The sequence below is a fragment of the Drosophila serrata genome, unplaced genomic scaffold, assembly GCF_035046125.1.
Source record: "Drosophila serrata isolate PLE 108 unplaced genomic scaffold, ASM3504612v1 contig_240, whole genome shotgun sequence".
Taxonomy (NCBI): domain Eukaryota; kingdom Metazoa; phylum Arthropoda; class Insecta; order Diptera; family Drosophilidae; genus Drosophila; species Drosophila serrata.
Window position 1 is genome coordinate 10,165,278 of NW_028257138.1, and position 27,940 is coordinate 10,193,217.

General features: G+C 40.0%; 4 protein-coding genes across 4 annotated transcripts; all 4 read left to right on the forward strand.

Moving 5' to 3' along the window:
- LOC110183897 (lysosomal alpha-mannosidase-like) lies at positions 1-3,405 on the forward strand. The gene is made up of 3 exons (XM_086831343.1): positions 1-146; positions 337-2,082; positions 2,142-3,405. Exons 1-3 carry the CDS (start codon positions 63-65, stop codon positions 3,321-3,323), a joined length of 3,012 nt encoding a protein of 1,003 aa, XP_086687469.1. The 5' UTR covers positions 1-62; the 3' UTR covers positions 3,324-3,405.
- Positions 3,406-5,112: 1,707 nt separating this feature from the next.
- On the forward strand, positions 5,113-8,470 carry LManV (Lysosomal alpha-mannosidase V). Its single transcript, XM_086831344.1, has 5 exons — positions 5,113-5,248; positions 5,306-5,676; positions 5,737-6,207; positions 6,265-7,150; positions 7,214-8,470. The coding sequence occupies exons 1-5, from the start codon at positions 5,168-5,170 to the stop codon at positions 8,393-8,395; spliced, it is 2,991 nt and encodes a 996-aa protein (XP_086687470.1). The 5' UTR covers positions 5,113-5,167; the 3' UTR covers positions 8,396-8,470.
- Positions 8,471-9,395: 925 nt separating this feature from the next.
- Positions 9,396-12,556, forward strand: LManIV (Lysosomal alpha-mannosidase IV). The gene is made up of 5 exons (XM_020952245.2): positions 9,396-9,479; positions 9,542-9,912; positions 9,971-10,441; positions 10,497-11,316; positions 11,378-12,556. The coding sequence occupies exons 1-5, from the start codon at positions 9,396-9,398 to the stop codon at positions 12,554-12,556; spliced, it is 2,925 nt and encodes a 974-aa protein (XP_020807904.2).
- A 490-nt stretch (positions 12,557-13,046) lies between these two features.
- On the forward strand, positions 13,047-16,246 carry LManIII (Lysosomal alpha-mannosidase III). The gene is made up of 5 exons (XM_020952244.2): positions 13,047-13,136; positions 13,192-13,562; positions 13,621-14,091; positions 14,149-14,998; positions 15,062-16,246. Exons 1-5 carry the CDS (start codon positions 13,053-13,055, stop codon positions 16,244-16,246), a joined length of 2,961 nt encoding a protein of 986 aa, XP_020807903.2. The 5' UTR covers positions 13,047-13,052.
- The last annotated feature ends 11,694 nt before the right edge of the window (positions 16,247-27,940 follow it).

The following is a 27,940-nucleotide window of genomic DNA, read 5'->3' on the forward strand; positions in this document are numbered from 1 at the left end:
AGTCAGTCCTGTGCTTGGATCGAAACGGTTTATTTCGGAAAGAAAATTGTTAAATCGTCGCCATGAAATATCTGTGCGGCATTGTGCTCTTTGTCGCCCTGTTGGCACTCAGTATTAGGCCATCAGAGGAGGCCTGTGGTTACGAGGTGAGGAGTGCAAAAAAACAAGGATAATACTATCAGGATGTTATAACAAAATATAAATGAAAAAAAAGTTCTCTATAATTAATTTTCAACTGTGAAAAAACTACTTCAAAAAATTGCAATTAATTTTAAAACTTTATAAAGTGATTAACTTACAAAATTACTAAACTAATTCTTAAAAATCCTTTCCCAGGCATGTCCCAAAACCAAATCGAACATGATCAACATTCACATGGTTCCCCATTCCCATGACGACGTCGGTTGGCTAAAGACTGTTGATCAGTACTTCTATGGCCACAAAAGCAACATTCAGCATGCCGGAGTCCAGTACATCATCGATACTGTGATCTCTGAGCTCATCAAGGATCCCTCTCGTCGCTTCATCCAGGTGGAGACCTCCTTCTTTGCCAAGTGGTGGGCTGAGCAGTCGGAGACCGTGAAGCAGGTTGTCAAGAAACTGGTGAATGAGGGTCGTCTGGAGTTCACTGGTGGTGCCTGGAGCATGAACGATGAGGCTGCCGTCAACTATCAGAGTGTGATCGATCAGTTCACCCTTGGCTTGAAGTTCTTGGACGACACCTTCGGTTCCTGTGCCCGTCCCCGCATCGGCTGGCAGATTGATCCCTTTGGTCATTCCCGAGAGCAGGCCTCGATCTTTGCTCAGATGGGATATGATGGCGAGTTCTTTGCCCGCATGGATCACCGTGACAAAAATAACCGCATCGATAACTTGGGCATGGAGATGATCTGGGATGCTAGTGATTCGCTGACCAACGATGAGATCTTCACTGGCTTGCTGTACCGTCATTACTCGGCTCCTCCCGGTTACTGCTTCGATGTGCACTGCGGAGACGATCCGATTATCGATACCAAGAGCTACGACAATAATGTCAAGTCCCGTGTGGATGACTTCCTCAGCTATGTCACGGAGGTGGCCAAGCACTACCGATCCAACCACATTATGATTCCCATGGGTGATGATTTCCAGTACGAAGATGCCCAGGTTAACTTCAAGAACATGGACAAGCTGATCAAGTACGTCAACGAGCGTCAAGCCGAGGGCTCCACCTTCAATCTATTCTACTCCACCCCCGCCTGCTACCTGAACTCCGTGCACGAGGGTCTCCAGACCTGGCCCAACAAGACCGAGGACTTCTTCCCCTATGGCAGTGATGACAACAGCTACTGGACCGGCTACTTTACCTCTCGTCCCACCCAGAAACGTTTCGAGCGTGATGGCAACCACATCCTGCAGGTGGCCAAGCAACTCAGTGTTTTTGCCGAGCTCACGAGCAAGCAGCAAAAGGAAGACCTGGAATACCTCCGAGAGATTATGGGTGTGATGCAGCACCACGATGCCATCACCGGAACCGAGAAGCAGGCTGTGTCCAATGACTACGATCGTCTCTTGTATGATGCCATTCTGGGTGGAACCAGCACTGCCCGCGATGGCCTTCGTAAGCTGACCAATCTTCCGAATGGAGAGTTCGAAAGTTGCCTGCAGATGAACATTAGCGAGTGCGCCTTCACCAAGGATGGAGCTGACAACGTGGTGGTAACTTTGTACAACCCATTGGCCCACACTTCAACGCAGTATGTGCGAGTTCCTGTTAAGGACGAGAAATACGAGGTAACCGATGAGAAGGGCCGTGTGGTGCCCTCCGAAGTGGTTCCGGTCTTCTGGCAGGTTCTGGCTTTGGAGTTCCGCAACAATGACACTCAGCACGAGCTGGTTTTCAAGGCTTCTGTTAACAAGATTGCCAACTACTACATCAAAAAGATTGATAGTGCTGAGAGCAGGACAGTCGTTCAGCCCAGTCATGGCAAAAAGTCCGAAGATTTGTCTGCCGAAGTTCCCAAACGATTCAAGAAGGTTCACTCTCTAAAGAACGCCACCGAAACCTTTGACGAAGAGGGAGAGACTGTGGTGCAGACCTCGGTTAGTAGCATATAATTATTTTCTTTTGTTTGTATTACTAAACCTTTACTTTCTTTTAGCAAATCAAACTGGTGATTGACAACAAGACAGGTCTCCTGAAGACCGTTGAGATGAACGGAATTTCCGAGAACATTGATCAAAGCTATGGTGTATACAGGACCTATGACTCTGGCGCATATGTCTTCCGGCAGTATCACCAGGCCGACTTTATTGTCCAGGATGAGGGCGTGGAGTTCTCTGTTTACGATGGAGCTTTAGTCAAGGAAATCCACCAGACATTCAGCGACTATGTGTCCCAGACTATTCGCATCTATGAGGGTGACAACAAGGTGGAGTTTGAGTGGCAGGTTGGCCCCATCGAAAGGGAAGAGGAGTTTGGCAGGGAAGTTGTCATCATTTTCAACAGCACTGTCGCCTCCAATGGTGTGTCATACACCGACTCCAACGGCCGTGAGATGATCAAGCGTGTCAAGGATCAGCGCGAGGACTTTACTCCTGGTCTGGATAGGCAGCCAACTGCAGCCAACTACTATCCCATCACATCCCGAATGGCCATCCAGGATAGCAATAAACGCATTGCTCTGCTTAATGATCGTGCCCAGGGAGGAGCCAGCATGCAGGATGGTCAGATGGAGCTGATGTTGCACCGTCGCCTTGTCCGCGATGATGGATACGGAGTTGGAGAGGCCCTGAACGAGGAGAAGTATGGCCAACCAATGATTGCCCGTGGCAAAGTTTACCTGATCCTCAGCCCCGCCGATGAGTCCACGGCCAGTGAACGTTATGCCGAGAAGGAGATCCATTTGCCCTTCTGGAAATTCTTCAGCAAGAATTCGGGAAGCACCAATTCTGTGCCCAAAGCGGTGCCCAGCTTCGAGGACTTCCCCCAGTCGGTTCATCTGCTCACCCTGGAGCCCTTCAACGATGACGAGGTCCTGCTCCGTGTGGAGAACTTCTTGGATCACACGGAAGGCAAGGTGGTTAGCTTTAATATTCGCCCGATCTTTGACTACTTGAATGGGCTGGAGATTCGTGAAACCACCTTGGATGGCAACCTGCCTCTGAGTGACATGAAACGTTTCAAATTCCTCCACGACAACGGTGGTCGCAGGCCCGATGCCGTTGAGTACTACACTGCCGCCCACAAGCCCTTGGCTGCTGATAAATCCCAGGAAGCCTCCGAGTTCAGCGTCACCCTGCATCCCATGCAGATCCGTACTTTCATCATCAAGACGGAATAAACAAAAAGTTCTCACCGAGATATACAGTATTTAAAGCGATGTAAAATATTTAAATGAATAAAATCAATCCCAAAAATTAAAATCAGTAATTTATATTTAATTAAGGCTCTTATATTTGAGTATATCAAAATTTTACAAAGTTACAAAATTAAGTAATAGCAATAATTGAATTAATTAGAAAATAAAAGCATAGGTAGCACAGCTGAGCCTGATCATGATACATAATACATAATATAATTGTCATATTTAGGACTTACCCCATAGGCTCCTCATAGTATCATCAATAAGAGCTGCTTCCTGTTTATCCAGATGGATTACATAGGCCACGTCATATTTTTGGAGTCAAAGGGTAAACACAATGACTATCACTATCACCATCACAATAGATGTGAACAGCAGGTGGGCGTCGAACAGAATGAGGCCGGAGCGAGTGAAGTGCCTCTATTTATAGTCCGCGAGGAAAGAGAACAGAGAATATGAGAGCGAGAGAGAAAGAGCTATCATTTGATATCATGCACAGAGAGAGATGCAACGATTGAGATGCAATGAGAGGGAGAGCGAGAGGAAGCGGGAGCGAGTCATAGTCATAGAGCTAGTGATTACAATTATATTAATATTATAATAGTTTGCAAGTGTAGGTATTCGTGTTCTTTATATTGTTTTTGGCGGTGTGCTTTTAACTTGTAAACAATATGAGACAACTATTTTAAATTCAGTAAAAATAATTCTTTCTGTAATTCCTTTTCCATAACTTAAACTAAACTTAATGATGTAATTAAAATAGAACACACATATACATAAATATGAAATTATTTTTTAAGGTTGCCACGAAATTTAAAACTGCATAGATGTTCTGACCAACTATTGATATAAAAACATAAAAGCTAAAATATATATGCTTTTAAAAATAACATATTAAAGTATTAACATCTCTTAGCCAATTGTTATTGGGTAATAACCAGGTCGACATAAGTGTTTTGTTGATCTTGGTTTAATTGGTCATTACAATTAGTACTCCATGATATCTCGTCACTTGCACTTTGCGTGGGGCTTTAATTCTTACACTTTCAATTTACTGTTTATATTAGGCTTTGATAGCGGTTGATTAATTCCGGTACAAATCCATAAACAGAGTTTAGAAATGTTAATGTGCAATCGACTATTAAAATCATTTTCTCTTATCTACAGATAAGCACTGCAGCTCCATCAAAACAGAAGCTGATGTATATAGAGGCTAATTAAGATATCAATATCAATATCAATATCAATGACCAGTAGTTTCAAAATTTGGAAATTTGTTATGATTATACAATTGGCATGGGGTAGTAAAAGTTGGAAATTCATGAATTATTATTTAAGATAATACATATAAATTTCTGCATAATTAATAATTAGTATTGATTGCTTATCAATAATACTTCGAAAAGCATTACTTTAAAAAATAATCTTAGTATACATCCCTACTCTTAATGCTATGAAGTTTTTCCTTGGCAACCGACCTAGTTGAAAGTAGTGCATTCATATGCTCTTGAACCAAAATCATTATGATAATCTTAAGATAAGCCCGCAAAGGCTTATTAAGATATGACAAGTAGTTCAAGAATAGTAAATTTTGTTATGGTTTCTGCGATCAACTTCTAATCGTTCAATTATCGCTGAAATATAGCTAATTGAATTTTAAGCATGCTTGAGTTCTTTTAAACCAAGATAAACTCAAGTACCGATTGCTTATCAATGACTTCAAAGACCCGTATATAAGGCTGTGAATGAATGCAAAGAAATCAGTTGTGGACTCGACTCCGAGTCATTTGTTTCATCGTTTTTTAGACACTGGGCTTTCAAAAATGAAATACTTAGGCTTCATTCTCTGTGCTGCCTTGTTCGCAATCCAAGCCCAGTCAGCTCTGGCTGTCTGTGGCTATGAGGTGAGGATAAAGGATACTACATTTAATAAACAGGATATAAACAAAGTGCTTTTGCAGTCATGTCATCCGACCAAGTCGAACATGGTCAATATACATTTAGTGCCCCATTCCCATGACGATGTGGGCTGGCTAAAAACGGTTGATCAGTATTTCTATGGCCACAAGAATAATATCCAGCATGCCGGAGTCCAGTACATCATTGATACTGTGATCTCTGAGCTCATCAAGGATCCCGCCCGTCGCTTCATCCAGGTGGAAACATCCTTCTTCTCCAAGTGGTGGGACGAGCAATCGGAAACCGTCAGGTCAATTGTAAAGAAATTGGTCAACGAGGGTCGCCTGCAGTTCACAAACGGAGCCTGGAGCATGAATGACGAGGCTGCCGTGAACTATCAGAGTGTAATTGATCAGTTCACAGTTGGATTGAAGTGAGTCATATATTTCATTATTTATAGAAAACTCAGTAATATGTTGCTCTCTACCGACAGATTTCTGGATGACACTTTTGGAGTCTGTGGACGTCCTCGTGTCGGTTGGCAAATCGATCCTTTTGGTCATTCCCGTGAACAGGCCTCTCTCTACGCCCAAATGGGCTACGATGGAGAATTTTTCTCCCGTATGGATCACAACGACAAGGGAAGGCGTATGAATGACTTGGCCTTGGAAATGGTCTGGGATGCCAGCGAATCTTTGGACAATGTCAAGCTTTTTACTGGACTTCTTTACACCTTTTACTGGGACACTCCTGGATTCTGCTTTGATGTGCATTGCAACGACGATCCCATTATTGATGGCGACAGCTACGATAATAATGTAAAGTCCAGAGTGGACGACTTTATTGCCTACGCCGCCCAGGTGGCTGAGAAGTTCCGCACAAATCATATCATGATTCCCATGGGCGGAGATTTCCAGTACGAAGATGCTGAAGTTAATTTCAAAAACATGGACAAGCTAATCAAGTATGAAAATGACTAATTTTTCTATACTTCATTTAACGACTTATTTTCTTTTTTAAGGTACATTAATGAGCGACAGACCAGTGGCTCAAAGTACAACATCTTCTACTCCACTCCTGGATGCTATCTGAACTCTGTCCATCAGAGTGTGCAGTCCTATCCCAACAAAACCCAAGACTTCTTCCCCTATGGCAGTGATACCAATAGCTTCTGGACTGGCTACTATACCTCTCGACCCACGCAGAAGCGTTTCGAGCGTGATGGCAACCATATCCTGCAGGTTGCCAAGCAACTCAGTGCTTTTGCCAAGCTCTCGAGTGAACAGCAGAAAGAGGATCTGGAGTATCTCCGCCAGATCATGGGTGTGATGCAGCACCACGATGCCATCACCGGAACCGAGAAGCAGGCTGTGTCCAATGATTACGATCGTCTTCTGCATGATGCCATCATCGGAGGAACCAACACAGCCCGGGATGCCCTTCGTAAGCTGACCGACCTTCCGAATGGAGAGTTTGAAAGTTGCCTGCAGACGAACATTAGCGAGTGCGCCTTCACCAAGGATGGAGCTGATAACGTGGTGGTGACCCTTTACAACCCATTGGCTCATACAACCAACCAATATGTGCGAGTTCCCGTCAAGAATGAGAACTACGAGGTGACGGATGAGAAGGGTCGCATCGTGGCCTCTGAAGTGGTTCCTGTTGCCTGGCAGGTTCTGGCTCTGGAGTTCCGTAACAACAACACTCAACACGAGCTGGTTTTCAAGGCTTCCGTAAATAAGATTGCCAACTATTACATCAAGAAGGTAGCCAGTAGGAACATTGTTCCAACTGCCGCCAAGTCCGCTCAGAAGAAAGAACTGCCTTTAAAAGCCAATAAGAAAGTCAAGTCCATGAAGACTGCTGCTGAGACCCATGACGACGAGGAGACTGTGGTCCAGACTTCGGTAGGATTACATTAAATTATTAATTCAGAATTTCCTTGTACTAACTTTTTACTTCTTTTTTAGCAAATCAAACTGGTAATCGACAACAAGACAGGCCTCTTAAAGACAGTTGAAATGAATGGAGTTTCCGAGAACATTGAGCAAAGCTTTGGTATTTATAGAACCTATGATTCTGGAGCCTATGTCTTCCGTCAGTATAACCAAGGAGACTTTGAAATTCAAAAGGATGGTGTGGAGTTTACTGTTTACGATGGAGCTCTAGTCAAGGAAATCCATCAGACATACAATGAGTTCATCTCCCAGGTTATTCGTATCAATGAGGGAGAAGAACATGTAGAGTTCGAGTGGCTTGTTGGTCCCATTCCAGTTGAAGAAAACTTTGGCAATGAAGTGGTTACAGTCTTCAGCAGTGGAATCTCATCCAATGGAGTTTTCTACACTGACTCCAATGGTCGTGAGTTGATCAGGCGAGAAAAGGATAAGCGAGAGGACTTTACTCCAGAATTAGCCGTCCAGCCAACTTCTGGAAATTATTATCCGATCACATCTCGCATTGCCTTGCAGGATAGCAACAATCGGATGGCTCTACTGACGGATCGTGCCCAGGGAGGATCTAGCATGAAGGATGGACAATTGGAGCTGATGCTGCACCGTCGCCTTGTCCGTGATGATGGTTATGGAGTTGGAGAAGCTCTGAACGAGGAGAAGTATGGCCAGCCTCTGATTGCCCGCGGCAAGGTCTACTTGATCCTTAACTCTGCCGAGGAATCAACATCCGTGGAGCGTGAGGCTGAGAAGGTGTTCCATCTGCCCCTATGGAAGTTCTTCAGCCAGAATACTGGCAGCAGCGGCTCTGTGGCCAAGTCTCTTCCCAGCTTCGATGATTTCCCCAAGTCGGTGCATCTCCTCACCCTGGAGCCCTTCAACGATGATGAGATCCTGTTCCGTGTGGAGAATTTCATGGATCACATTGAGGGTAGGGTTGTTAGCTTCAACATTCGTCCAATCTTTGATTACTTAAATGGATTGGAGATTCGCGAGACTACTCTGGATGGCAACTTGCCTCTAAGTGACTTGAAGCGTTTCAAGTTCCACGCTGAGGGTTCCGGAGTGAGAGGAACTGAGCCCGAGTACTACACTTCGGCCCACAAGCCATTGGCAGCCAATGGAACCCAGGATGCCTCCGAGTTCGCCGTAACCCTGTACCCAATGCAAATTCGTACTTTTATCATCAAGACCCAGTAAATTATTGAATGTAACAACTAAATTATTGGCATAATGAATAAATTTTAAATAAATGTATTGAATATAATCGATTAATAGAAATGCATTCTTATTTTTTTTTTTTTTTAAAGATGTTTTAAATTCAACTTCAACACTACTTAAGTAATTTTTTCTTTATTGTTTATAACTGTACAAAGCAAAGACAATATCTATTAATATGTTGGAATCAGAGCAATATATATTATTCAAAGTGTTATATATAATGGTTCTTTAAATCTATATTTATTGATATTATTATATGACAATTTTTTCGAGAAATCAAAGTTTAAGAAACTTCCTAACTCAGCCACAAATGGATTAATTTTAATTCGAAAAGCTTTCCCATTATAGTTTTTGGTAGGTTAATTAATCTGCTAACTCAATTTAAAGTTTAAGAAAAGTAAAATTTTTGCCAATTTTTTTAAATTTTAACGAAACCCCTTATAAAATTTTTAAATTTTTTTTAAACAAATTAATGCCTAGATAGATTATACTTTTGATGCTGATCCAGAATATAAATGATTTATAGGGTCGGAAATGACTCCTTCATTGGGTTACAAGCATTTGACTAAAATTATAATAATATTATTTGTTATTTTTATTGATTTGGCAAAACTTGTTTTATTTCAGATTACAAACTAATGCATTAATATAAATGGGAATCCTGTAGAATTTTTCACAAGATATAAATACATAGTCTAAGAAAATTTTACATTGTTTTAAAAAGTATATTCATATTCATCTTCCTAAATGGATCATAGGTCAAGAGTATTGTTCAAGAGCCCTGTAATTGCATTCATCTACTTGAGTTTTTTTATGGGTGTACCAACTTAGCTAATTAGCGTTAATTTCAAGTACGTTGGCTTATCACAGTGATCATCAACTGATTGCTTATCAAGCCATCCAAGAATAGGAAGCCATATAAGCAGCAAATTAATGGAAAAGAAAGTCAGTTCTTATTTCCATTCGCAAAATTCTAGTAATGTCAAATCTCTGCCAACTTTTTCTCCTAGCCACCTTATTGGTGGTGTATATAAAACAGTCACAGGCCGTTTGTGGCTATGAGGTCAGATAAGTTTAATTCAATATACAACATATATCTATCTATAAATATACATATTTCTTTAGGCATGTCCAGCAACAAAGGCAAACATGATCAATATTCACTTGGTGCCGCACTCCCACAACGATGTGGGTTGGCTTAAAACAGTGGATCAATCCTATTACGGCTACAAGAATAAGATCCACCATGCTGGCGTTCAATATATCTTGGAGAGCGTAGTGACCCAGCTTATCGAAGATCCCAAACGCCGATTTATTCAAGTAGAGACAGCCTTCTTTGCCAAGTGGTGGCAGGATCAATCGGAGACCATGAAGCAAGTGGTCAAGAAACTGGTCAACGAAGGACGCCTCGAGTTTACTGGTGGAGCTTGGAGCATGAATGATGAGGCTGCTGTTAACTATCAGGGTGTGATTGATCAGTTTACAGTGGGTTTGAAGTAAGTAAAGGAAAGATTCCTTATTACATTAATAACACCTTCAACTCACATGTTCCAGGTTCCTTAATGAGACATTTGGAGCATGTGCTCGTCCTCGAGTTGGCTGGCAAATAGATACTTTTGGCCACTCCCGGGAACAGGCTGCCATATTCGCAAATATGGGTTACGATGGTCAGTTCTTTTCGCGAATGGATCACAACGATAAGGCCACTCGTTTGAAGGATTTGACCATGGAAATGATCTGGGATGCCAGCGAATCGTTGAATGGAGTTAAACTGTTCAGCGGAATGCTCTACAACTTTTACTCGGATACTCCAGGGTTCTGTTTTGATATTCTTTGCACTGATCAACCCATTATCGATGGCAATAGCTATGAGAATAATGTCCAGTCCAGGATAGATGGCTTCATCAGTTATGCGGAAGAGATGTCAAAGCATTACTTGACAAGCCACATAATGGTGCCAATGGGTGGGGACTTCCAATACGAAGATGCTAAGGTCAACTATAAGAATATGGACAAGCTAATCAAGTAAATAATCTTTAAAGAAACATCAAATTTCATTAATAAAGTAAATATTTTATAGGTACATCAACGAGCGCCAGGCAAATGGTTCCATTTACAACATTTTCTACTCAACACCAAGCTGCTACCTGCACTCTCTACATCAGAGCCTGGAGACTTGGCCAAACAAGACCCAGGATTTCTTTCCGTATGCCCATGAGCCCAACAGCTTCTGGACTGGCTTCTTCACATCCCGTCCTACCCAGAAAAGATTCGAACGTGAAGGCAATCACATACTCCAAGTGGCCAAGCAACTAAGTGTCTTGGCCAATCTATCCAGTGAGCAGAATAACAAGGACTTGGAAAATCTACGCCAGACCATGGGTGTGATGCAGCACCATGATGCCATAACTGGAACCGAGAAGCAAGCAGTTTCTGATGATTATGATCGTCTTTTATATGAAGCCATCTTGGGAGGCACTAATATCGCAAGGGATGCTCTTCGTAAACTAACTAATCTTCCTAATGGAGAATTCGAAAGTTGCCTGAAATTGAACATCAGTGAATGCGCTTTTACCAAGGATGGAGCTGATAACGTTGTTGTGACTTTGTATAATCCTTTGGCTCATATCTCCACACAGTATGTGCGTATTCCTGTCAAGGAGGAGAGCTACCAAGTCACAGATGAAAAGGGAAACATTGTTGCTTCGGAAGTGATGCCAGTCCCCTGGCAGGTTCTGGCCTTAGATCACCGTCTAAACAATACTCAGCACGAGTTGGTCTTTAAGGCCACAGTTAACAAAATAGCCAATTATTATATCAAAAAATCCGAGAATCCAGAAGGTACAACAATTACTAAACCGCGTGTTATCGAAGGCACTGAGACTATTGTTGAGAATTCAGTAAGTTCATTTAACTTTAAGCTTCTTCCAAGACTTAATTATTAATTCTGCTTATTTACAGCTCATAAAACTGGTGATTGACAATGAAACAGGTTATCTGAAGAGCCTTGAGATGAATGGTGTCTCAGAAAAACTAAACCAAAACTTTGGCATATATTTGGGTCGTGCTTCTTGTGCTTATACTTTCCGCCAAAGCAGCGATATTCAAATCTTTGAAAACAACTTCGAGTTCACAGTTTACGAGGGAACTTTGGTCAAGGAAATTCATCAGCATGTAAATGAGTGGATCTCCCAAGTCATTCGAATCTATGAGGGCATCAATCGAGTGGAGATTGAATGGCTCGTAGGACCCATACCTGATGATGATAAAGTGGGCAAAGAGTTTGTCACCAATTTCCAGAGTGAAATTTCCTCAAAAGGAGTCTTCTACACTGATTCCAATGGTCGTGAGTTGATGAGACGAGAGAAGAATAAGAGGGAGGACTTTGTTTCCAATTTGACCCTTCAAGCTGTGAGCGGTAACTTTTATCCTGTGACAAGTCGCATTGCTTTGCAGGATGACAGAAAGCGGTTGGTCCTGCTTAACGATCGTTCTCAGGGAGGAGCCAGCTTGGAAGATGGTCAACTTGAGATGTTACTTCATCGTCGCCTGTTCTTTAACGATGGCGGTGGAGTTGGTGAAGCTCTGAACGAGACCCAATTTGGCAAAGGCTTGATTGCACGAGGAAAACTATACCTGATCCTCGACTTGGTGGAAGAGGGAAATACTATAACTGAGCGTGTTAATGAGAAGGAGCTCTTCCTTCCATTTTGGAAATTCTTCAGCAAGACCACTGATACTGGAAAGGCAGTAACTAAATCAATTCCAGACTTTAATGACCTCCCTCAGTCTGTTCATCTACTCACTCTAGAGCCCTTCACAGAGAATGAAATTTTGCTGCGCCTTGAGAACTTTTTGGATAAAACCGAGGGACATGTTATAAGCTTTAATATTTTACATATTTTTAACAGTCTTGGCGGTCAGGAGATTCGGGAGACCACTTTAGATGGCAACATGCCATTAAGCCAGATGAAGCGTTTCAAGTTCCAAGCCCAGGATTCAGGAAATTTGCCTTCAGAAGTCGAGTACTTCACGGCGCCGCACAAGTCTCTGGAAGCTAATAAGTTTGATGAAGCTTCTGAATTCACTGTCACCTTGTATCCCATGCAAATACATACTTTTGTAATCAAAACGGAGTAAATTAAATGAATGAAATAAAATGAAATGTATAAATTTTAATTATTCTGTGTTGCCCCACTTCTGTGTATACCTTTCACTTTCTCAAAGATAAGACTAAGGTTCAAAATCATAAACGTTACCTTATCTTCAAGTGGCCTATTGGTAATTAAAATCCATTTAAGTAATCAGGAAATTGAATGATAAGAATTGCAATGCTCTTGACAAATCCCAGATAATAAATACAGGTAGATAAGCCACTGAGTTCGATTTGATTATCTTAACAACTATGAAATGCATGCGGTAGGGTAATTACCCTTCGAGACCCATTGATGATTAGGTTTTGTTAATCACCTCTCGAATAGGCAAATTCAAAACACTCTGAAGTTATCAAATTAGATTAGTTATCAAAACAACTTTGGAGTATAAGGACCCCCATTGAGGAGCTTATAAAAATGGGAAAATTTTTGTTTTGAAGTCAGTTCTTGGTTAGACTTGGATCTTTGACAAACTCAAACAAATGGCTAACCTTAAGATTCTAGCAATTTTTGTGGCCTTGTGTGCCTGCCACATTTTGCCTTCTGAGGCTGTTTGTGGCTATGAGGTAAGGGAAATTATAAATTTTCTACAAAATGTAATATTAACGTGTTTACCTTTAGTCATGTCCTGAAACAAAGTCGAATATGATCAACATTCACTTGGTTCCTCACTCCCATGATGATCTGGGTTGGCTGAAGACCGCCGATCAGTACTATTATGGGAATAAGCATAGCATTCAGCATGCCGGTGTGCAATATATTTTCGATACAGTTGTCGCTGAACTCGCCAAGGATTCACGCCGACGATTCATTCAGGTGGAGACAGCCTTCTTTGCCAAGTGGTGGCAGGATCAGTCGGAGACTAAGAAAAAGCTGGTGAAGAAGTTGGTAAACGAAGGACGCCTGGAGTTCACTGGTGGAGCTTGGAGCATGAATGATGAGGCTGCTGTTAACTATCAGAGTATGATTGATCAGTTCACAGTGGGTTTAAAGTAAGTAAAGTAAAATCTTAGATTCTTTTAGATTATATATCCTTAAATAATACCTCAGATTCCTTAATGACAACTTTGGCGTCTGTGGAAGACCCCGCGTTGGCTGGCAAATCGATGCATTCGGTCATTCTCGAGAGCAGGCTTCGATATTTGCCCAAATGGGTTTCGATGGCCAGTTCTTTGCCCGCATGGATCAGAATGACAAAAACAAGCGAGTGGATAACCTGGGTCTCGAAATGATCTGGGATGCCAGTGAGACCCTGAAAGATTTAGAGTTCTTCACGGGAATGCTCTACAACCATTATTCGGCGCCTCCTGGCTTCTGCTTTGATTCCCTTTGCCAAGATGATCCCATTATTGATGGCAAGAGCTACGATAATAATGTCAAGTCCCGGGTAGATGATTTCATCAACTATGCCACTAACCTGGCCAAATATTATCGCTCCAGCCACATTATGGTGCCCATGGGCGATGACTTTCAATACGAAAATGCATACATGAACTACAGGAATATGGACAAACTTATCAAGTTAGTACAAGAGTGCAATATATTTTAACTTTATCTTTATAACAATTCCCCTAATAGGTATGTCAACGAACGCCAAGCAACTGGCTCCAAGTTTAATATCTTTTACTCGACGGCTGGTTGTTATTTAAATTCCCTACACAAGAGTCTTCAGAGCTGGCCCAACAAGACCCAGGACTTCCTTCCCCATTCCCACGAGGCGAAGAGCTTCTGGACCGGCTTCTTCACCTCACGTCCTACCCAGAAAAGATTTGAGCGCGATGGAAACCACATCCTCCAAGTGGCCAAACAACTGAGTGTCCTGGCTAATCTATCCAGTGAACAGCAGACTAAGGACTTGGAATATCTGCGTGAGATCATGGGTGTGATGCAGCATCACGACGCCATCACCGGAACCGAGAAGCAGGAGGTCTCCAATGACTACGATCGACTTTTGTATGATGCCATTTTAGGAGGAGCAAACACAGCCCGCGATGCTTTAAGAGTTCTAACCAACCAACCGAATGGCGAATTTGAAAGTTGTTTGAAACTGAACATTAGCGAGTGTGCCTTTAGCAAGGATGGAGCGGATAATGTGGTTGTTACCTTGTATAACCCATTGGCACACACTTCAACGCAGTATGTGCGAGTTCCAGTGAAAAATGAAAACTACGCAGTGACTAATGAAAAGGGCCAAGTTGTGGCGTCTGAGGTTGTGCCAGTTCCCTGGCAGGTTTTGGCTCTGGAGCACCGTAACAACGATACGCAGCATGAGTTGGTTTTCAAGGCTACTGTCAACAAGATTGGTAGTTTTTACATCAAGAAGGTTGAAGAGCAGCAGATGGATATTCCCAACCGCTTCAAGAAGGTTCACTTATTGAAGAGCGATGCTGGGACCCATGACGATGGGGAGACAATTGTGCAGACTTCGGTAAGCTCAAATTTAGATATATCACTGAACTTTTCTTTTAATATATATTCTACCTGTTATCAGCTTATCAAACTCGCTATAGATAACAACACAGGACGTTTGAAAACCGTTGAAATGAATGGAGTTTCCGAAAGCATTGACCAGACCTTTGGAATGTATAAGACTGCCCGTTCTTGCCATTACATTTTCCGCCAGGATGCAGACTTGGAACTTCTGGAAGATCCTGTTGAGTTTTCCGTTTACGATGGACTTTTGGTCAAGGAAATCCATCAGAACTTTAACGAGTATGTGTCCCAGGTGATACGCATCTATGAGGGCGTAAACCGTGTAGAATTCGAATGGTTAGTGGGTCCCATCCCGATAGATGATGAACTAGGCAAGGAGATAGTCACTGTTTTTAAGAGTGGAATTTCCAACGAAGGAGTCTTCTACACCGACTCAAATGGCCGTGAAATGATCAGACGCGAAAAGGACAAGAGGGAGGACTTTACTCCCGATCTCAGTGAACAGCCCGTGAGCGGAAACATTTATCCGGTGACCTCGAGGTTTGCCATGCAGGACAGTAGCCGGCGATTGGTGATCCTCAACGATCGGTCTCAGGGTGGAACTAGCTTGGAAAATGGACGTGTGGAGATGATGCTCCATCGTCGTCACATTTTTGCTGACGGGTCAGGTGCTGCCGAAGCCATTAATGAACAGCAATTTGGAAAGGGTCTTATTGCGAGGGGAAAGCTTTTCCTTTCTCTCAGTGCTGTCGAGGAAGGAGTAACTGCCGCCGAGCGTGTGGCCGAGAAGGAGATTCATTTGCCTTTCTGGAAATTCTTCAGCAAGTCCACCGAAGTCGTAGGAAAAGTGTCCAAGACGCTGCCTGACTTTAATGAATTACCCGAATCGGTTCATTTGCTCACTTTGGAACCCTACTCCAAGGATGAGATTCTGCTGCGCGTGGAGAACTTCTTGGACCAGACGGAGGTCAGCACGATTAGCTTTAATATCCGCCAGATCTTTGATAGTTTGGGCGGTCTGGAAATTAGGGAAACCACTTTGGATGGCAATCTTCCTCTGAGCGATATGAAACGTCTGAAATTCCCACACGATGGCGCTGGACTTATTTCCTCAACTCCTGAGTACTTTACAAGTACGCACAAGCCTTTGGCAGCGAACAAGTCCCAGGAAGTTTCCGAGTTCAGTGTCACTTTGAGTCCCATGCAGATTCGCACTTTTATTATTAAGAAGGAGTTGGTTTAATTCAGAACTCATTTTATAACTGAACTTTGTATAAACAATATTGATAATGTTTGATTCCTAAAGGATTCATCAAACGACAGTCTTATTACGACTTTATATATTAGTTTAAAACTACAAATTTTATCTTTGGGAACACCTTAACCCATCTGGGATTCCTAAGAGCAATGCCTGTACAGCCCTGCTTTAATTTATAAAAAACTAAACTTACAGATTTCTCATTTCTCTACATATGTGGGACCTCTCTTAATACCCCAGCGAACCGCAAAGATAATTACAAGTTGGCAATGTCGAATCGAGATTATCAGTATCAGTCGCTCCGCAGGCTTTTCATATTTAGCGCTTACAATGCAGATACATTTACTGCAGTGGCTTCGGCTTCTTCCACCCTCATCCGACAGGAACAAACACCTCAAATCCCTTGGCCTGAGTCGACATAAGTCCTTCGGTTATTTGGTGAACCCATGGCTTCCATATTTCCCCCCGTTGTTTTGCATTCTGTTGTGAGCTTTCGGCGCAGCAAGGCTTTTGCCATCCGGATATCTATGTATATACATATATATATTTCTGTACTATATAGGTATAAGTAGGAATGATATCTGTGTGCTCTAATGCTGCTAATGTCTGGCACTCGAAAAAAGATTTGCGCCCAATACCCCGTAACCGAGCCCCTGCCCACTAAATACTTTTGTGCCAACACCACACTCGCGTTGCAGGAGGAGGACAGTCCTAGCCTGGGTCCTGGCCAGAGTCCTGGCCTGAGTCCTGGGCTTTTATTATTAAGTTCGCCACGGGAGACTTTAATCTTCGGTTTCAGTCCTCCTGGTTGGGACAGCCGGCTCGCACCGCTCTACTTCATTTCACTTTACTGCGATGCAAAACAATGAACTCCTGAAATTCATGCCATATGTATGTGTGAGCCCTGCGTCCTGTGTCCTCGGTACTGAGTCCTCAGTCCTGTGTCCTGGGAGATGGGAAAAATTATTTAATATTACCCGTCTTAGCCGATGAGGCGGAGCAAGTTGAGGCGTTGTTTGGTCTTAATCCTGGACGAGCATTAGACATGGAATTTAATTTAGTTCCAGTTGAAGGCGGGAAGGATACACAAAGAAAGAAAGTGTTATCCTTTATATGAAAATATGAACAAAATTCTAAATATATGTATTCTATATACTAGAATTGATAGTTACATAGATTGTTATTAAACTTAGAAACATTTCTATTCCTTTAAACTTCAAAACTTGTGTATAACAAGTTTCTACTATACAATTAAGTAGTTCTTAGGAGGACCCCCAAATTTTCTCTCTGTGTATAACAGTCTGGCCTGGCATATGTGTGCCAAGTGCCCCATGCTGGCTGTCAAACTGCGCTTTGCCGACTTTCGGTCGAGTTGGCGCTTTTAATTCAAATGAAACCCATCCTTGTAGAACGCTGCCTGTTTACTCGCTGAGCCGGGCAGATAATCCAACTTTGATTAAGTAATTTCGACGTCGGGTAGCGTAATAAGTTGGGTGTTCAAATCCAAGACTCAGTCGTTTATTCCCATGTGTGTGTGTGTGGGCGTGGTGAAGCCGAACAAAACAAAAGGACTCAACCGGAAATGGGGGGAAAAAAAGGGAAAATTATTTGGTAGAAGCACCATAATGATTAGCACAATGCTGCAGTATATATTCCTGCTGAGTTTGATTGTTTGTTTTGAGATTTTCGGGACACGTTGTGTGCAATTACCATATAATAACGATATAACCACTCACTCATACAGAGGTCACACATTTTAATTGACAATCGATTGTTAAATGGGTAAATAACTTGGAAAAAATAATTGATCAGCTTGAGGTAGATAAAGAAATTTCTATAGAAAATAAAGAAAAGAATGCTCTCTCATCTGCCAAAGTTCAATCGAACCAGAACCAGAAATTGGTCTAAAAAACCAGGGCCAGAATTGGAAATAAAACAAATATCTAGCGTATGAAAAAACCGGCAAAACAATGGACAAATGGCAAAACTAAGCGGCTAAACAAATATCGTCATCGGGCATAAATCCTCTCACTAAACCGCTCACTCGACAACTCAATAATACGAGCACAACGGCGCAAAAAGAACGATCCAAAGTGTGCTTTTTGGCACTTCAAATACAGGAAACTGCAGTCGGCTGCCTGGGCTTATAGACAATCGACTGGCTGGCTGGCCCCCCCAGGAACCTAAGCACTCAGTGGGTAAACTGTGGGCAAGTTAGCGGTTGTGTGTGTCATTTTAATCAACGGCAACATGCAGCGGATTATCCGACAGCTAAACAACACCCGATGCCAATGAATGGAGGAGCGTTACGCTTTGACAATTGCCACTACGGTGCTTAACGCTCCTCGTCTCGTATTTTTTCACCCCTGCACATTGGTGCAAATATATATAAATTATAATGGAATATTAGTTACGGATATAGTAGATATGATTACATTGATACTACATTGATTACATTGATTTTATCTCACGTGGAAGCTTAACATTTTCAAATGAATCATTCGATTTGTAAGGCTTTCGTCTTCAGAAGTTTAAATACTTTCATTTCACTTTTAAAAATATAAATATTTACTTTGCATTTTAAGCAAAATAATATTTTTCAAATATTTTATTGGGAAGTTATTAAATTTATATGATAATTCAATCACTTTACCAGTGTGCCCTCGATAGCAATTAAAAGCGCAGTGAGTTCAAAGCCTACTTAGGGTTTGTTAAACGATACGAACAAGCTGAATATAAAAGTAAAAACAGTGAGAAAAATGTATATTTAGTAAATATTATTTACAGTTATTATTAATATGCGCTTGAAATATTGAAAATTATATAGCAAAACTAACCCATTAAAAGATTTTACAAAAAGCAGAAAACTATCTATTTCTTTCTATTCAATAAAAGTTTTAAAAAAGATGAAGAAATCAAAATGTTTATTCTCATCTGAAATTGAATTGTTACATATCTTTAAATAAGATCGAAACTTTACAAATTCTGAATTTAAATTAATTCTTTCAAAACTTAATAAGCAATAACTATGAATTTATGAACTTAAGCCAACTTTAAGCTAAATCTTTTACATGCCTCAGGCACTCATATTTCCCTCAGTGTTTTTCTTCTCTATGTATTTTTTTTAAGGGATTTCAAAATTTATTGAACCGCAACAAAATGTCATTGATGTCACCATCAACAACAGCATCCATCTGCCACTGCACTTAATGATGATCAGCATAGACATCATGAACATCGACAACCGTATCCCGAATCTTTTTATTAGCAACAAGTTTTTAATATCGCAGCAGGAGCTCTCATATCCATGGCGGTACAGAGTACCATAAAAATGCCTCTAACTTTTAACAATAGCGCCCTAGTCTATCTATATCCTGCCTTCGTCCTTCGCCACGGATCCCCTTCAAAGGACGAGCATCCCTCAGCGAGTGCCGATTTTATAAGAATTTAATATGCGCCACGTATTTGATGTCGAGGATGTGTTTCGGTTTATACGGATTCGTCCTTTATTTTCCTGCGCAGTTTTCTTGTATCATTCACACTTTGGTTGGGTTCAAAGATGTACAGATTGATTTGCCAAAGGAAAGGTATATAAATTAAATATTTGTGGGATTATATATAGGGAACTTTGAAGTAAAGGTGACTTAAGACCTATAAATTTTAATTTTAAAAAATAATAATATTAATAAATCAATAAAATATTTATTACCTAATAGGTATAGATTCTTCTCAGGTTTAATACCTCTTTTAATTATGCAGATATTTATCCTTATTGAAAGTATAAATGATCTATTGCAGCTGTCCCGCCTAATCCTTCGGCAATGTCGCCGTTTTCTTCATTACATCATAACGATTATGAAATAAATACTTCCGTTTCTTTGAGTCCTTCGTCTTCGGTGTGAGGAGCCTTTCTCGCTCACTCTCATCCGGCCTCAATGCTCTGCGATTTTCCATAGAAGAGAAATAAATCAACTGCATGTCCTGTTCCTGGCGATTGCCACCAGGACTTCTCATTCAATCTCACTCTCTACCCCCCGAGAGCCGTGTATTTATTGTTGCGTTTTTAAGTTTGGAATTTTTAATTTATGGCGCATCCTTCATTGTTAAAATTTATAATTCTTGCATCTTTTGGAGACCTGAAACCGAGAACACGGGACTGCTTAAGGAATAAAATATATATATCGGCGGCGAGTCCTGAAAATTATGATGTATGTGCAATAAATAATCCGAAATAAATAAATTATCACCAGAGGTTATTTATTTTTTGTTGTTTCTCTCGGGGCAGGCCCGGTCCGAGTGGCGCATCTAATAGATGCCGGTTTTCTTTCGGTCCAGGATGTAGGAATCCTTTTTTTTTGCGATTCGGATTCCTACGATCCCGATGATTTGTTGGCGACCCTAGATGTGCAGGAGAGTGTGTTTTCCTGGCGGTTTTACACATTTACAAGGGTGCTAATGTTAGTTTTGTGCACTTTTTTCTCCGCTCAACTGTGAGCTCCTATTCCTTTGGCAATCCTTTGGCTGGGCCATAAATCAAGGCTTGATTTGGCGCTTCGCATGTGTCCGGGGTTGTTCTTTGTCTATTTGCCCAGCACACGGCTTCCTTTTGTTTTAATGTGCCAAATATACTCGTCCTTGCCGTCGTCTCCTGCAAACTCCCATTTTTCTAGATTTCTTTTTTTTCTCTTTTACTTGTGCTTTTATAGTGCTTTTTGTTTTTAGCACGGGGTTAACCCGTTTAACCCTTGGCAAAGCGACTGCTCCTCGTTGGTTAACCACGGACAACGTTAGATGACATTTTCCAGGACATATTGCCACGACACTGAGGTCAACCTTTTTCATGTTCATTGGCTGGTGTGCGAAATATTTTTGCACTTTTGATCATGGAAATTGTTATGACTCCTATCCGGTACTCTTAAGTGACCAAAATGGAACCAATTTAAGTTAATTTTGGTGTCGTTAAAGTTAAAGTAAATGGATTTTGTTGAAAAGGATTTAATTCTTTATATTTCATTTCATGTAACTAAAAAATTACAAGCATATAAAGTTACATTTATAGAGAATACTAATCATATTTTAAATAAATGTTGTACCAAGGAATATTTATAGGTTTCTTTTAGAATAAGCAATATTATGTTAACAGTCTAAATATTCCTTTACCATAATTTTAAACCAATTAAAATATAAGTTTAATAAATAAGGATTTCTTCTCCTAATCGCTTTAGTTTCGATCTTAGGAAGTTATAGGAAAAGATATTAAGATCTACGAAGCTTGACCTCGTAGGGCTACTTCAGAGCCGGTTCAGGGGTCAGAGGTCAGGGGCTGGAGGCGCGGGAATGTAGAAGGTCCTGCGGGCAGGGAGGGAGCCAGCGGCATTTTGCCGTAACTGTCTTTGTCGCAATGTCGTAAATAAAGTCGGGGCAGGCATCCTCGCTGAACATTGGAATTTATGCGCGTTGATTTATTTGCTGTTAGCGATTTATTGCTGCCGCAGCCGCATCCCATCGACCAGGACCAAGGACGAAGGACGACAAGGGAGCGATGCGACTGAGAGAGAGAGAGAGAGAGAGGAGCAATCGGTGACATGACTGCGGACGTCGCACAGGAGCAGGACACACGTATTGGGCATGTCCTGGTTGCTGCTCGGATCCCGTGCGCCGCTCGTTATTAAGTTTTTAATTTATGGCCATGTGAATGCAGCGGCAAGCGGATCCCAACCAAAAAAATATAAAAATGAAGAAAATAAAAAGGAAAAGGATCTTTGCCAGCTCCCGTTGTTTTTTCGTATTTTATTTTCGTCATATTTTGCTAAAAATTATATTTTAATTGAGCGTCCCGCCGTCACTCTCCCGGCATACTCCCCTCTAATCCCCAGCGGCTGTCAAATAAACGCTCTGCGTTGACAGTTTTGCCACTGACAGCCACATCAGCGGCCACAAAAATATTGAAATTATTATGACTTTGTCTTTGCCAGATACTAGCCTCATTCTGGAGTTGAAAAAATGAATCGAATGGGGGATACTTCGTGAAGATTTTACTCTTTCAAATCCTTAAGAAAATTATGAATGCTAATTTAAGATAAAAGAGTTAAAAGAGTACAGACATGAACCTATGTTTATTATTCAAAAATTTAAAAAATAATTTAAATAAATATATTTTATAAAAACCCAGTTTATAGAAACCCAGTTATCTTTGCAATTGGTCGATGTAATAATTAACTTTTTTGGTCTGTTAACAATTTTGGTTAGTGCTTTATATAACATTTCTCTAAAATAAGTTTTTCAAGGCAGTATCTTGCAAATATTTTCAAAACATCTTAAAATCTAGGATGGATTTCTATTTTGTATAAACATTTTGTATTTTAAATTCCAAAAAAATCATAATGATAGCCGAATGCCTAGAATTTTATCAAATATTTTCGCTTATCAGTTAACTAATGATTTTAAACTTCAATAAAAATAATCCTTGAGAGACTGAGATATAGCCTAAACAACCAGCACGTCCCTGTGACTTACCCTGTATAAATATATTAAATTCTGGATGCTATCCGGGAAGGACGACGAAGTGTCAGGAAATGTGGCCGGGGGCGGTGTCGGCATCCGTCGGCGTCCAAATGCGGCGACCGCAGACACACGCAAAAATTCTAATTTCTCCACTCAGTCGAGAACCCCAAAAACAGCAAAGCACAAAAATAATAATACAAAAAAAAAAAATAAAATAAAGTAAACGAACCAAAATTGTGGGGGAAGCGAAAAAAGGAAAAATACCAGAAATATTTTTCTAAGCATGCGTCGGCGACCCGTCATCATCATCATCGTTCTCATCATCCTTGGTTAGCCCAGGGCTTCAAAATGAAATTAAATTTGATGTGCCCTGGTGCTTTGGGTTTGTTTAGTTCCGTATACCTTTTCCTCCCCCTTTTTCCGCCCCCTTTTCCCAGCTCTGCCCAGTCCCGGACTCCGGACTCTACCGGAGCACCCCGGGCAACTCTGGAATCGCATTAAGCAAACATTTAAATTTAATTTCGCATGTAATGAGGCATTTGTTTGTTTATTTTATTTCACTTGGCTTTGCGGCACTCCACCTAAACCCCTCTGAAATTGTTTTGATTTTTTTTGATTTTGGGTTATGTATTTTTTGGGGTTTTCCTGATGATTTGATTGCTTAATATTTTTTCAAGGAATTAACAGCAGCTCAAAGTTTGTACTTAACTTTGTTCTATTTCATTTTGAGTTGCTGAAATAAGTATATATTTCTGCATACTTGAGAGCAACTTGAAAACTAAAAGAAACTGATGTCTGCTTCCGTATTTTTTTGGTGCAAGTGTTTAATTACAGTTAGCTCACCATGGAAACCCATTAGACCATGGCTCATTAAATCAAAAATAGCCTGCTCCATTTTGGCTAATGGACATCCTCTGCAGCACAGTAAACATCTTGGAAGTTGAACGTGAAATAAATCAAAGATTTGAATTTGTTTTATGCACTTTTTGTATACTCTTTCCATAGGTTTTATTGTTTACAAAATTCTTGTTTATTAATTAATGCTATTACAACTTCTGTAAAGGTATTTCTAACACACCAATAAAGGTTTTCAATGGTTATTTTGAGGTGTAACCCTTTATAAAAAGGTTTCTATTTATACTGAAATATTTATTGAAAAATTATAATATTTGAACCGAAATAAGACTGCATTTAAGGGTCAAAATGCTATAAACAACATTTGTATTACTTTGCAAGGATATATTTGAACTTAAAGGGTATTTAAAACCTGTCTAAAGTATACATACCTCTTATTTTTTACATATTTTTTTCTTCTGGTCGACTGACTGGTTGCTTTCCTTCCTTATCCGGGCACTTTAGCCAAATGGTGGAAACAAGCCCGAAGAGAGCTGAAATTTTTCAAATTGGAAATAGCACACAATTTCCCTAATTGGCGCGGGAGGATGGCATACACCGTTCGTGGAAGAACAACAACATACCCGGACGGCTTATTATAATCGCGAAAAATGCTGATAATAATGATGACGATGATGAGCACCTGGCGCGTTTAATTATTATGTCTCTAATGCATCCCGCCCCCAAAAACAACATGCCACACACACACCTCCCTCGGTGTGTAGCCTCGCACCTACATGCAATTTCACACATGTGAGGAAAAACACAAAGCAGGCGTCGCATTTCCATAATGGCTGCAAAAAAATACATCTTCTGGGCATATATATACCATACATATATACATATACTTTATAATGCCGGCTCCCTAGGATGGGGTAATATGGGGTAAACAATATTTTTAATATGCAAACAGAAAATGGGGAAGGAAAGATGCTGCTGCTTATGCCGGCTTATCAAAAAAGTGTTGCAAAATTAGCCAAGCCAAGAGCTGAAGTGAGTGCAATGTTTAAAAAGCTGGAAATTCTTAGCCAAGAGAGTGTGTGTGGGGATACTTTGACTAATTTTCAGAATGCTACTGGATGGAATAGCACAAAGGGGATGCATCATGGACTTAGATCATGGTCTTAACAAAAATATATATCATAATAAATATACGGCTTCAAGGACCTTTAGAAATTGTATTCTTTTTGTATATATTTTGTTCGAAATAGTCTAATTCTGAGAGCTATTCATTATTTAAAGTATTAATATATGAAACAAACCGGTGCCTAAATCTATAGTAATTTTATTACAATTAAAAAACTCTGTTTTGTAACGAAGTTTTTATTTTGGAACCTTTGGGAATAGGATTTTAAATAATTATTCGATTTTTAAATGGAATATTGGAATAATTAATTATTATAATAGCATATTTTTATACCTTTTCATTTTATTTTACTTTCAGTCAAAAGGCTGTAAAAACAAAAGGAATCATTTACGACCCTATAAACTATATATATATTCTTGAGCAGTATCAAAAGCCGAGTCGATCTAGTTTTGCCTAATTAAAATTAAATCAAAAAAAATTTTTAAGGCGTTACTATCGTCAAAATTTTCAGAAATTGTCAAAAATTTTAAATTTGTAAAATTTTAAATTAAGTATGCATTTTTGTTAGCCTGATAAAAACTTACATGGGTCAGCTTTCCGGATTAAAATTAAGAACTTTTTTTTCGTGAAACTTTAATTTGTCGAAAAATTTTCATTTTAAAATCTCGTTAAATATTAATTTAAACTTGGTTTTGATTGATTTTAAACCAATTTTAAACTGCATTGGTATATAGGGTTATTTCTTGTAACCTATAATAATATTCAATTCGTGTTATTAAAATTTATTAAATAGAAATAAAAATTATTTCAAAACCACGTCTCCAAAATAGTCACCACTTGAAAACATCTCAACTCTTGAATTCCTGTTAATTTGGCAGTACGAGAAAGCCGACATCATTTATTTCAATCATTTATCAAAATGTTCAGGTCGAAAAAGAAACTGAAAAATCTCCGATTTCAGGCTTTCAACACCGAACCGCTAATGAGCCAAGTTCAGTTCTCTTGAATGTTGTTGTTCCGCGAAACTCAATGAGTCAAAACGTATCTTGGCGGTATGGCGGCCAGACAAGTTGACAGGCCGCCCCTGGCCCAAAGTGTGGGAGGAGGTTAAAGCCAAAAAAGGGGGGGAAACGAGGAGAGGAGAGAAGTTAAGTGCGCAGATTCATTAATTTACATTAAAATGTAATTAGCGGTCAAATAAGTGGCAGGAAAAATACAGAAACCGCAAAAATATGCGAGCTGCCAAAAGAGAAGGGAAGAATACAAAAAAATAAAAAATAAAAACCCAGTTCATCCGCCACAGAAACCAATTGAAATGCAATTTAAAATTATATATTATATTGTTTTACTTTGGGCATTTAATGAGTGTTCATATTTGTAGAAGTAATAAAATAATAAAAAGAAAAATAGGGCCTCCAATTACAAGGTCTCATTAGGAGAAATCTTACTGAACAACCATTAAAATAGTTTAGCATAAAACTTGGTGTATTCTTAATCCAAACAATGCATATTTCCCCTGCAAATGCCAAAGTAAGTAAAAAGCAAAAATTGTGAGAAATTCTATTCCTAAACAGAATACTCTATAGATATAATAATAAATCTATTATAAGGCACTCATCTTAAAAATTAAGTACTCAAAATTTGTGCAACTAAAATCAATGAGAAATGTATTCAGAATTCTGGAAATTAGCCTTTTATTAAATAATTTTTTGTAGGTTGTTACAGATTTTGTGTTTTAAAATTGTAAACGTTTTGGATTTTATATTTAATTCGAATTATTATTATACGATCGCCTAAAATAATCACTTTCCTTCTCGTAAGGGTATTGAAAAGGAAATTTTTCGCTTGTTAGCTATTTCCGCTAAGAAAATGGCTGACTTGTTAAGTACGAACAAGGCGCCATTTTTTTTTTTGCGCTCGCGTTATAATATAATTTTTTTCTTAGCTTGTTAACAAATTTTATGCATTTCTTAACTTTTGGAGGCGAGTTAACGAGTCCCAGGCTCTGGAATCCAACTTGCTTATTATTATTTGCGGCGATTCTTTGGAATCCTCTGAGGGGAAACGCATGCAGATGGTGTGGAGGGGGACCTGGACCTGCATTGTGGTTATCATACTTTAACAAGTTTTCAAAGAGCATGAAATTTCCCTTTTGGCCGTGTCCTGGGTCCAGGCTAAAATGCAACTTGGGCGCAAAAGATGTAGAATGCAAAAGTGCTGAAAATGCTGCGTGCAGCTAACTTTTTATCGTCGCGGCCTGGTCTGCTCTGGTTTTTGGCTAAGAGAGAAAAAATAAAAAAAAGTCTCATGCAAAATATTGCATTAAAAACGACCCAGGAAAAGCCACCATAATGGGAAGAATGATGATCGGGATGCTGCTGCAGCAGGTGTATTGTCCGAGTGCGGTCGCATTTTGTTAATTTCTCAGACCTGCTCGGAGGCTGCCAAGAAAGGCCCAAGGAAGTCGTCGTTGTTGTGGCTGCTGGCTGGTATACAAAAGCGAAAATGAATTCATAATTAGATGACACCATCCGTGCGTAAATAATAATTTTTGCCCGTTTTTTTCTTTTTCCTTATGCAACCTCGACTGAGCTGAGCTCCCACTGCTAGTTAGTTAAAACGCGCGAATGAGTTTTCTTGAGTTTTCCCTCTGCTTTTTCCATTGTCAGCAGAACATTTTGCCTCTGCTCAAGTTTTATATAAATATATATATGTACATGTATATACATATATATATGTGTGTATACTTAGCCAGGCAGCGAGCCTGTGGGCTGAGGTTCAGCAAGTTTTTATCCAATCGCTGCTCTGATGTACCCCGTATTTTGTTAGTATAAAGGGTATATTCGAAAAGATGACATAAGGGGTTTATTTAAAGAGACTGATTTTGGATTGTTTACATAAAAGGTTCTATATTTATTATTAATCAGTAAGTATCAATAAACATTAAGTAACTATGAGCAGTACGTAACCATGAGAAATGAGTAACTATGAGCAGTAAATATCTATAACCAGTAAGAAACTTAATTAGTAAGTATCAATGAACATTAAGTAACTATGATCATTTATAAATTATGAGCAGTAAGGAACTCTGAACAGTAAGTATCTATGACCAGTAAGTATGTATGCCTGATCAGTTACTAACTTTGAACACTTATAAACAATGACTTGCAACTTTTGTAACACAACATATTTCT

Excerpts from the sequence above, each read along its gene's own strand:
- LOC110183897 (XM_086831343.1), top strand. The coding sequence starts at position 63 with ATGAAATATCTGTGCGGCATTGTGCTCTTTGTCGCCCTGTTGGCACTC. Across the intron at positions 147-336 it reads AGGAGGCCTGTGGTTACGAG|GCATGTCCCAAAACCAAATC; the intron begins GTGAGGAGTGCA and ends ATCCTTTCCCAG. Across the intron at positions 2,083-2,141 it reads AGACTGTGGTGCAGACCTCG|CAAATCAAACTGGTGATTGA; the intron begins GTTAGTAGCATA and ends ACTTTCTTTTAG.
- LManIII (XM_020952244.2), top strand. The coding sequence starts at position 13,053 with ATGGCTAACCTTAAGATTCTAGCAATTTTTGTGGCCTTGTGTGCCTGC. Across the intron at positions 13,137-13,191 it reads AGGCTGTTTGTGGCTATGAG|TCATGTCCTGAAACAAAGTC; the intron begins GTAAGGGAAATT and ends GTTTACCTTTAG. Across the intron at positions 13,563-13,620 it reads CAGTTCACAGTGGGTTTAAA|ATTCCTTAATGACAACTTTG; the intron begins GTAAGTAAAGTA and ends ATAATACCTCAG.
- LManV (XM_086831344.1), top strand. The coding sequence starts at position 5,168 with ATGAAATACTTAGGCTTCATTCTCTGTGCTGCCTTGTTCGCAATCCAA. Across the intron at positions 5,249-5,305 it reads TGGCTGTCTGTGGCTATGAG|TCATGTCATCCGACCAAGTC; the intron begins GTGAGGATAAAG and ends GTGCTTTTGCAG. Across the intron at positions 7,151-7,213 it reads AGACTGTGGTCCAGACTTCG|CAAATCAAACTGGTAATCGA; the intron begins GTAGGATTACAT and ends CTTCTTTTTTAG.
- LManIV (XM_020952245.2), top strand. The coding sequence starts at position 9,396 with ATGTCAAATCTCTGCCAACTTTTTCTCCTAGCCACCTTATTGGTGGTG. Across the intron at positions 9,913-9,970 it reads CAGTTTACAGTGGGTTTGAA|GTTCCTTAATGAGACATTTG; the intron begins GTAAGTAAAGGA and ends CACATGTTCCAG. Across the intron at positions 11,317-11,377 it reads AGACTATTGTTGAGAATTCA|CTCATAAAACTGGTGATTGA; the intron begins GTAAGTTCATTT and ends GCTTATTTACAG.